The 11,160-nt window shown below is 38.8% G+C and overlaps 1 protein-coding gene and 1 pseudogene across 1 annotated transcript; both read right to left on the bottom strand.

Annotated features, from left to right (window-relative positions):
- Positions 1–1,867: 1,867 nt before the first annotated feature.
- On the bottom strand, positions 1,868–5,225 carry LOC120432996 (trace amine-associated receptor 1-like). The gene is made up of 2 exons (XM_039598436.1): positions 4,304–5,225; positions 1,868–1,947 (listed from the first exon to the last, which is right to left on the bottom strand). Exons 1-2 carry the CDS (start codon positions 5,223–5,225, stop codon positions 1,868–1,870), a joined length of 1,002 nt encoding a protein of 333 aa, XP_039454370.1.
- A 2,347-nt stretch (positions 5,226–7,572) lies between these two features.
- LOC116312353 lies at positions 7,573–10,429 on the bottom strand (annotated as a pseudogene).
- Positions 10,430–11,160: the final 731 nt, after the last annotated feature.

Raw genomic sequence — 11,160 nt, 5'->3', positions numbered from 1 at the left:
AGGTAACAAACAAGAGCAACAATAAATATAGAATTGAAAATATAAATAAAGAAGACTCAGAGACTAGGGAAACTGAGCTGTAGAAACACTAATATAGAGCTACAGCATAAGTCCATAACAAACAAAAAAAAATAACTGGGTTGAACACCCAGGACCATGACATATCTGAGTGTTTCTTAGTTTTAGACTAGTTGGTTAGTCTAATTATTTTTCCTCATGTAGTCGATTAAGAAATTAGTTGCCAGTAACATCCCTAGTATTTACCCTACAATATAAAGTGCTTGAGGCAACTTTTGTTGTGATTTGGTACTATATAAATAAAACTGAATTGAATTAAAATATGTTGCATTTTTCCTCTCAATTTCTACAGCTTTCTAGTTTTCACTATTCACTATTTCACTATTCACTATTTGCACCTCATACACTCACATATGCACCCAACAGGCCACCCCTAACACTGCCAAGTGGGGAGGAGAGCAGGCGGGTCTTCCTACACCCCTGGCTGATAATCCGTCGCCAATCTGGCTACATCTTGGGTTCGTTGCAGACTAAGGTGGGCATCTAAGTGTCTGCCCTTCAGAGTGTGGTGTTGATGTGGATGGATGTGTGTCTTTGTGAGTGTACCCCGCTTCTTGCCCTATGGTAGACTCCAGCCTGCCCGCTACCATAGGGCAAGTGGAAGAGGATGGATGGAACTTGAATTGGCATTACTAAATAAATACCGGGAGATATCAAATCAAACTTGAATGATGCAGAGTGGTCTAATGGGGAGTTTATCAAAGAGTGTTTGGTATGCTCTGGCATGCAAATATGCCCCCCTCCAGGTGAACTATAAGAAAGAGTATTTGAGAGTTTAATACTTATTATTTCTCAGGATGATAACTGTGATTTCTGTGATACAGTTAACTTCATGCTTTGATAGACAGGGGTTACAACAGAAGGATATCCACATTTGACAAGGAAAAAAATTCTGAGTTGAAAGACACTCCAAAGAAAATTCAAACCAACTTCCACAATGATTCTATTGTAGGAACAGGTAGATTGAAACGTACAGCACTACAAGCGTGACTGTCCATTAGTGCTTTTGTTACCTACTGATGACCAGTCTTTGGCTCCTGGACTGGGGTTGATGTACACACAGCTATGGGTCACTGTGGGTTGTGTGTAAGCTTTGTGTTAGCATGGTGTCTTGCACATGCTTGTAAAAAGCCAGTGTTATGGCTTCTGTCCTAAACACACTTTTTACTTTACCAGGACCCGCTACTTCTTTTACCCAATAAAAATGGGTAACCCCATATCGCCACTCATCAAAAATTGTAGATCCTTCTTCTGCTGAATTAACTGAAATTGCCTGATTGCAATCCAAATTTGGAGGAAAAAAGCAAAATTGTTTGACTTTTTTTTCTACCCGCCAGGTGTGCAAATAACTTGTAAATCAAGTTATTGGTTACAGTCTGTAACCAACTTGTTTGAACAGCACATTGTCATGGTGGTTAGCACTGTTGCCTCACAGCAAGAAGTAACCGAGTTCCACTCCACCACTTAGCTGGGGTCTTTCTGTGTGGAGTTTGCATGTTCTCCCTGTGTCTGTGTGGATTCTCTCTGGGTGCTTTGGTTTCCTCCCACAGTTCAATGACATGTAGTCATTGGGGTCATGTCACGGCCAGGTGGCCGGTGTGAGGTGTGTACCAACAGTTGGGAAATTAAACCATCTTTATAATAGAAAAGTCACAAAAAACAATAAACTCAAAATGCTGGGTCAAAACACCCAACACCCTGACAGGTTAGGTGAATTTGTGAATCACAATCGCCCATAGGTGTGAATGTGTGTGCAAAGGGTTGTCTGTCTCTGTGTGCTAGCCTTGCATCAGGCTGGTGACCTATGCAGGGTGTACCCTGCTTCTCGCTCTATGACAGCTGGGGTAGGATCCAGCCCCTCCAGTAACCCTGAGAGGTGGAAGAGAGTGGATGGAACGTTACAGAAAAATGTGTATAATTATAGTTTAATGAAACTTAATACCACATTACTTTGGAACATGTTACTCTCAACACTGATTATACACCAGGAGTTGTATAAATCAGTTCAAAAAATTAGCTATGTTGTTGATGTAGGTAAAAGAGTTGCGTTAGTCAGGGCCAGAGCACTGAATCACAGACAGTTTGTTGGACTTTTGATTTACTGCCGGGAGAGCACTTCTTTTCAGCAATACTACTAAACTGTTACTCTTCTCTAAAAGTGTGCTTTCCACATATGGGAGATATAGAGATATGCTCAGAAGATGTTGATTAGCTTTAGATTTAGATTTTATATGTGGACAGCAATCAAGAATTGAAGTTTAACAAATCCAGATGTAGATTGCATCTCAATGATAATCACTTGTCTACTGTCCTTTGTATTTCTTCCTTGAACACTGAAAACAAGCTCAAAGCAGACTGGATTTATGTAACTGAAAGAAGTCTGAAATTTTTCAAAAACATGCACATTTTTCTTATAATTCATAAATATGATTTATTTAATCAGACAACATCCCTATTTAGATTTGATAATATTTCTAGTAGATAAAGGTAGACGGCATAAGCATGAATTGAGGCTGCAGTTTGGGGAGGGCATCAGAGGGGACTTGGCAGCAACTGGGCCACGCAGATCACCATGTACTAATGAGAGATGAATGAACTGAAAAAGTACAGTGGTGTTGTGGTTAGTATTGCTGCCTTGTCAGCAAGAAGGGCTGTGTGGAGTTTACACATTCTTCTTGTGTCTGCTGGGTTCTCTCCAGGTACTAGCACTTCAACAGTCCAAAGACATACATTTAGTAAAGTTAGGTTAACTGGTGATTCTAAATTGGACATAGGTTTGAGTGAGTACGGTTATCTGTCTCTTTGTGTTAGCCCTCCAACAAGGTGTACTCTGGCACCATAGTGTCACGGTCCTGGGTCGGATCGACCTAGCATATGAGTTCCTTATGTTTTGGTTTTGAATGATTGTTCTTTATGTTTCTCTGGTGCTTTGTTGATTTTTATTATGGATCTGTGTTTCAGTTATTCTGGTATGTTTCTGCATTATGACTAAGGTTCGGGTTGTATTTTGTTATTATTGCCGGTGTAGTTCAGCGTCAAGTCTGCCTCTCTCTGTCTAGTCCGTGTCTTAGTTAAGTGTGTTCTGTTTCCTGTTTTACTTTGAAGGTTCATGTTCCTGTCTGATGTCAGTGTTCCAGCTTTGCTCTCCCTGTCTCGTTAGGTCTTATTCCTCCCAGCTGTGTTCCCCTTCTGTCTCTAATTCCTTGATGACTCCCTCGGTGTATTTAAGCCCTGTGTTTTCCTGTGCTCACTGTCGCGTCGTTAACGTCTTCTGCCCTCACTCCCTGTGTGTTCTGTTCGCCAGCCTGCCTAGTTATTCTGTTCCCCCAGTTTAGTGTTTTCCTGTTCTGCTTTTTACCAGCAATAAAGCTGTGTATTTTGAGTTACTTCTGCCTCCGTGAGTCCTGCATTTTGGGTCCTCTCTTCCTGCCTGCCTACACACAGACATGACACATAGTACCTCTACAGGCTCCTGCCTCCCTGTGACAATGAATTAGAGAACAGAATGGATTATATGAGCCTAAACCGTTGTGTAATTCAGTATAAATGTATTAAGAAAGTGTAGATTTTTAAATATCTTTTATATTTATGTACAGATTAAGTTTTCCTTCATGACTGCATTAAAAGATTAAAAGTCCAGTAATATATCAATATTTGGAATCTTTGTCTAAATCTTATTTAGCAGTCAGTCAATCTAGGGACAAAATTCTAATAGTATTACAACACCAAAAAAAACACACCAGTGACGTTTAGGGCCATATGTCTCCTGAAAAGCATAATATATTTATACATTGTTGAAGATAAAATGAAGAGTTATGCATATGATTAGAATGGAGTAAAAAGTACAAGAACATTCATGCTGTATATGAATTAGACATCCTCAACTCCAGATGGGATTCACTCTTTAATGTGGTTGAGACTTCAAGTTCCAAACAAACAAGCAGCTGCTGGTCAACCAATCAGACAAGGAGCAGAAGAAGTAAGATGATCCCAGTGTACAGCAATGTCTGAAGGAAAGACCATGAGACAAATAGAGAAGTGCCAAGGGCTGACGGAGAAACTTTAGCTGATGTTGAAGATAAAGTCCAGAGTAGTCTGAATTAGTCCCTGGATGCACATATACAGATTCATGGTTGTTACACATATGCACACGTTCATGGCTATTACACACATATACACATTCATGGCTGTTAAAATTAAAACAATTTTGAGTTAGCCAAATTACAATGAAGTATTGTTCCAGAAACAATCAATCTGTAAGCTGACCTAAACCAGCTATAAAAGAAAGCATAAATTAATGGATTTAACATTGAATTTGACAACGTAAGCCAGTTAAGTGTTTCAATCACAGGAATCGGTGGGGGATTATGAGCTAAAGGCTGAAAGACAACACAAATAAAGTAAGGACTCAAACATAAAAGAAACACTCCCATGACAATAGACAGCGTTTTTGTGGCCTTTCTTTCTAGCTTACTAATAATTGCTCCAGATTTTGTACAGATTGCATTTTGGATGGTGCTTACTTGTTTCTGTGCAACAAGGAAAATCTTTAGGTATATACAAAGCATAATGATTGCTGGAAGGTAAAATGAGAAAACAGGTCCCATAGTGTTTGCAATTACAACATCAACAGAGCACACTTCTTCACACATACCTTGGCTGAATCCTGCAATTATAATGCAAATTCCAATTAATACAGAAATGCCCCAGCTCACCAGTATCATAAACATTGTAACTTGAGTATTTATTTTTGATCTGTAATTCAGAGGCTGACAAACTGCATAATATCTCTCTATGGAAATGCAGCACAAGTTTAGAATAGAAGATGTGCATAGTGACACATCAAAGCTATCGCGTATTTTGCAAAATAAATCTTCATGATCCAGACACAAAGTAACAGTGAAGGCCATGCTGAAAGGGAAAACTAAAACTCCTACAAGCAGGTCAGCCACAGCCAGAGACAGGATGAGGTAGTTAGTAGGCGTGTGAAGCTGTTTGAAGTAAATTATGGCAATTGTTACAAGAAGGTTTCCGAATATTGTGACAACAGACAATGAACCAAGGAAAATATACAATATAACACAGGCAATGGAAGGGTTGTTTGTAAAAGTATAAGTGGCATTTTCTGATTCATAGCAGGGATGCATGTTATCAAATAAATACAGTAGAAATTAATACACAAGTTAATGCAAGTTCTAGGTCTTAGCTACAATGCAGAGCTGTGAAATAAAAACAGAAAAAATAAATAAAACAGCTATTTGGTAGAGCATGTATTACATGTGCAGCCACAAGCAAACCTTATCCCTAACCCTAATAATTACATTTTATAAAGAAACACATTTTGGCCAAAGGAACCCAACAACAACAAAAACTGCATTGTGTTCATTCTTTTCTCTCTTATTTAGTAATAGATCACTATACTAAAAAAAAGGTGATGTGTGTCCTCAGACTCACTGCTGAACATTTTCAACAGGCATTTGGAAAAAAAAAAAAACTAGGACTATCATTACCATAATCTATGCAGTTTTTGGAGATCCAATCAGATGTAGATATTTAAATTCTGTTTGAATGAAATAGAATGATGCATTAGGTGTGCATATCTGTGTACTTGTGAAACTTCCACATCATAGGGGCTGTTCAAATTCAGTGCAGGTTAGGGAATTACAAATGTCTTCACAAAGATGCCCACACAAACTTGAATATCCTTATGTGCCAATATTTACAATTTACTAGCACATCTAGAGTAGGATATCTAACACAAGGTAGAAGCACAAGAGACAGATATGTGAATTATGTGTGAATGAACTAAAGCTAATCAACCAAGAGAATCCATACTGAAAAAATCCTTTTTTAAATGATGTGAGGTCCCCACTGAGTAGTAGAGGAGAGGAAATGATAGAAACATATTATCAGTATGACAAAGTACCTCTTTGGGGTGATTAAATATAAGCTCAATATTATGCACTTATTACAAGTTTAATTATATGCTTATTTAAAGTTTGTTGGACAGAATATTTTGTTTAATATGAATAAAAGTCTGGTCATCTTATCAATATAATGAAATATTTAATAATAATAATACAAGTCATCTACAGTTAGATAGCATGGCTAAGATAACAAAATATTCCTTGCAAAGTTCATGCTTTACCAGGAAAAAACACATGTTAACATTTAAATGTAACAAAGACTAGAAATGACTAATGATAACTTCAGCTCCTTCTCAATCCTAAATAGGATAAATGGAAGAACATGGTTAGATGAATGAAGATGTGGACGTGGAAGGTCAAGGCAAGAGTGGTCCACTTGGGACAGTTGCCACCAAACTCAGAAGTGTCTCTAGGAAGGGCATCTGTGTCCAGAAGAGTGTAGTCCTAGAAACAGGAAAGATGCTGCTCAAGACCTTTGAGGTCCCAGACCCCTGGTAGAGGATCCGGGCTTAAAAGAGACAGACCACCCAAAGGGGCGAGAGAGGAATTCTTTTATATATATTTATATAGCAGAATAGGTCTTTTTATGTTTATTTATGTTTTATTTCATAGGATTGATGCTGTTTGCCTATACAGACCCAGTAACTGATATGCTACTTAAAGAATTTATAGCTATTGTCATTATTCAACCATTTTCCTTAGATAGGCTTTTTAAGCATTTTAATTAAAATTTCCATGACTACATTATCAACTTACTTATTTAAATTACATAGTGTAAGAAGCAAAAACTAATTACTTCAGCAGAATAGTATCATTGAATCTGTAGTTTCTACTGAAGAGAATCAAATCACTTTAGGGGTTAATTTCTTATTTTGTTAACTGTTAGTAGTTAAAACAAATTTAATGCTATGACAATAGTACTTTTCAAAATGTGTCTTTTATACATTATATTGTCAAAATCACTCACCCACTCAAATCATTGAATTCAGGTATTCCAGTCACTTCCATGGCCAGAGGTGTATAGAAGATGGATTTAAAAAAATGTAGAAACAAATCTTTATGACTGCTGAAACCACTGCATGTATAAAACTGAACTGTTCATATTCAAACAGTGAGCCTGCGCAGAAGTACCACTGCATAAGCTTTTGTTCATATTAATGAGAATAACTTTCATTTGTTTGGGATAAAAATAAAATGTTCACCTTCCATTAGTGTTTCCCAAATTAAACACGATGTTTAAAAGAGTTGCAGAATATTCATCATTCGGAAATGACATTAAAAATACACGGAAGCATTTTCTTTTAGTCTTCTTCTTGCGTCATTGTTAGTAGTCTTTATCGTTTCAAATATCATGAATGTGCACAAATTAAAATGCTTTTGAGCTTTCAAAACAATAAGTCAGAGGAGTTTGGAGTTGAAAAGATCACTTTGAAATATTTTTCCAGAAATAATTGTTATAAAAGCTGACCTGAACCAGCTATAAAAGAAAGCATAAATTAATGGATTTAGCATTGAATTTGACAATGTAAGCCAGTTAAGTTTTTCAATAACTGCAATTGGTGTTTCATTATATGTTATAGGCTGAAAGATAATACAAAGAAAGAAAGTAAGGAGTCCAACATAAGAGAAAAACTCCCATAACAATAGCTAGAGTCTTGGTGGCCTTTTTCTCCATCTTACTGGCAGTTGCTCCAAACTTTGTGTTCTGACATGTTGTATTCTGGATGCTCTTTACTTGTTTCAGCGCAACAAGAAAAATCTTCAAATAGATACTAAGCATTATTATGACTGGGGTCAAAGGAGTTTGCAAAGAAAAGCGTCTGGACTTCTTTAAGTTGCTTGAAGACGTTTCACCTCTCATCCGAGAAGCTTCTTCAGTTCTAAGGTCAAATGGCCGAGAGTCCCAGATTTAAACCCAGTGGGAGTATCCCCCCAAGGAGGGACAAAGGACCCCTGGTGATCCTCTAATCACATGCGTCAAGGTGTGAAAGTGGGTGTGGGACCTAATCAGCCAGGGTTTCGGGTGAGCTCATTGTGAAACCTGGCCCCACCCTATCATGTGATTTCCTGAGGTCAGATGGCCCAGGATGTGAGTGGGCGTTAAGGCGTCTGGGGAGGGAACTCAAAACTGGATTATAGATGGCAGACAGTTGGTGTCGTAAACCACCGCCTCTGTTCAAAGATGGTCGCTCACAGTGGACATAGATGGCCTCTTACTCCTCTTTCAAACCATCTGTCCTCTCTGTCCAATATGTGAACATTGGCATCCTCGAAAGAGTGACCTTTATCCTTAAGATGCAGGTGGACTGCTGAGTCTTGTCCTGTGGAGGTGGCTCTTCTATGTTGTGCCATGCGCTTGTGAAGTGGCTGTTTGGTCTGTCCAATGTAGAGGTCCGGGCATTCCTCACTGCACTGTACAGCATACACCACGTTGTTCAGTCTGTGTTTTGGAGTTTTGTCTTTCGGGTGAACCAGTTTGTGTCTGAGTGTGTTGCTGGGTCTGAAGTACACTGGGATGTCATGCTTGGAGAAAACTCTCCTGAGTTTCTCTGATACACCGCTACATAGGGATGACAACATTGTTGCGTCTGTCTTTCTTATCCTCCCTCGCTGGTGTCTGATCTTCTTTTCTGTGCCTTTTTGCTGACTTTATGAACGCCCAGTTAGGATAACCACATGTTTTCAGTGCTTCCTTTACATGTGTGTGTTCCTTCTTTTTCCCTTCAGGCTTAGAGGGAACAAGTTCTGCCCGGTGGTGTAGGGTCCTAATTACTCCAAGTTTGTGTTCCAGAGGGTGATGGGAGTCAAAGAGGAGATACTGGTCCGTGTGTGTGGGCTTCCGGTAAACTTCAATGTTGAGGTTGCCATTCTCTTCAATGTGCACAGCGCAGTCCAGGAAAGGCAAACAGTTGTCCTTAGTGTCTTCCCTGGTGAACTTGATGTTTTTATCCACGGCGTTAATGTGCGCAGTGAAGGATTCCACTTCTTGTGTCTTGATTTTGACCCAGGTGTCGTCCACATATCTGTACCAGTGGCTGGGTACTCTCCCTTTAAAAGAGCCAAGAGCCTTTCTTTCCACTTCCTCCATGTAAAGGTTGGCTACAATAGGTGACACAGGGGAGCCCATGGCACAGCCATGTTTTTGTCTGTAGAAGCCTTCGTTGTATTTGAAGTATGTTGTGGTAAGGCAGAGGTCTAACAGTGTGCAAATCTGATCGGGTGTGAAGTTTTATTATGACTGGGATTGTCATGAAACGCTGTGTGGCAGGCAGAAGTTGGACCCAAGATGCAGGCACTCAGACTCGAGGGATGAACTCAAAAACTCAGCTTTATTTGCTGACAGGGGAAAGCACACAAAACTAAACTGGGAAATATAACCTTACACTTGACGGAGAGGCATGCAAGGAAACACACAGCTTGAGGGACAATGCGACACTGACTCAGAGAAACACAGGGTTTAAATACACTGGGAAGTAACGAGGGGAATGAGACACAGAAGGAGAGCACAGCTGGGAGAAATCAGAACTGACGAGACGAGGGAGCAAAGTAGAATACACTCACAAGAGACATGGACCTTCAAAGTAAAACAGGAAGTAGCACAGACGCAAACTAGACTAGGGGAGACAGCGCAACTAAGAAACACAGAACAACAACAAAGAGACATAGAGGGCAGCTATTAAATACTCAGAGAACTAAAGAGAATACAAGAAAGCCAAACTAAGACACTAGACTAAGGAATAAACTGGGGGAACAAAGGGAATTAAGATCATAATACAAAACTCAGAGACAAGAAACTCAAAACACTGGGTCACCGACCCAGGACCGTGACAGGGATATAAAAGGAGAAAATACATGTGAGAGTGGTTGATATTGGAGCTTCTAATAAACAGCTTTCCTCACATTTTCCTTGGTTAAATCCCGCAATCATGATGCCAATTCCAATTAGAACAGCAATTCCCCAGATCAACAGAATTATCATACTGACAACACAATCATTTATTCTACTTTTGTAAGTCAGAGGCTGATATATTGCATAATATCTGTCAATAGAAATGCAGCATAAGTTTAGAATAGAAGCTGTGCTCAATGTAACATCAAAGCAGCCTCTTACTTTGCAAAATAAATCTTCGTAATGCCAACATGAGGTAACGGTGATGGCCATACTAAAAGGCTACAACTCCTACAAGCAGATCAGCCACAGCCAGAGACAGGGTAAGGTAGTTAGTGGGAGCATGGAGCCGTTTGAAGTAAACCACAGAGATTATTACAAGAAGGTTTCCACATATTGTGACAACAGGCAATGAACCAAGGAAAGTATATAATAATATACATTCAGCAGAAGGGTTGCTTCTAAATGTATAAGTGAAATCATAGCATGGATGTATGACATTTACAGTCTTGTTTAGGGTCAATTCTGATTCCATGTTTGTAGATTCTTGTTATTCAGTTTTCCAATATCACATATTACATTGAGAAAGAAAGAATATCAGCATCAATGCTTCTAGACATGAAGTTAGGAAAACTTTAAAGTTTCTAAGGTATCAATACCGCAGTCTCGGAGTAAGTCGATGCATGAGTGTTGATTATTTGCTGTGCAGCTACACAGAAACTTCATATTTAAGTACTTAATCCCCCCTAATTACCATAGTGCATATGCACGTTTGATGTTAGCCAGTCACATTGTGCTTGCTGATTATTTAAGCATTATTATACAAATTGCCTTTCTTTTGTTTCTTAAAAAAATTACCAAAGGCTGTATTTGGTCATGTGTTTAACAGGAGAAACCTGATTTCTTCATTTTATTACTTCTTTTGTAAAAGCATTTCTTAACAATGTAATGTTTTTTTAAAAAGTTATTCATTTCACCAATTCCCATTTCACATGCGCTGGCTTATAATTTAACTCAAACAAAATAAAAATGGAACTGCTTAATGTTTACTGAAGTCCTGTACCACAGATGATCAGTCATTAAGTCCTTAGAACAAAGGTGTGTCTTTTGGCTCTCAACTCAATCTTAACACAGCAGAAGGAATGAGGTGCCCCACTGTGGTGCTATTCAGTATTCCAGGAAAATAATCTGTTTTACAGGCTGTAACACCATCAAGCCCAGCTCCAATTATTGTCACATCTCAAATTAAATGAAAAAGTAATCACG

The sequence above is a fragment of the Oreochromis aureus genome, linkage group 15 (genome assembly GCF_013358895.1).
Source record: "Oreochromis aureus strain Israel breed Guangdong linkage group 15, ZZ_aureus, whole genome shotgun sequence".
In the NCBI taxonomy this organism is placed as follows: domain Eukaryota; kingdom Metazoa; phylum Chordata; class Actinopteri; order Cichliformes; family Cichlidae; genus Oreochromis; species Oreochromis aureus.
Note: the sequence above shows the minus strand (reverse complement) of the source record. Positions and strands in the feature narration are given on the sequence as shown.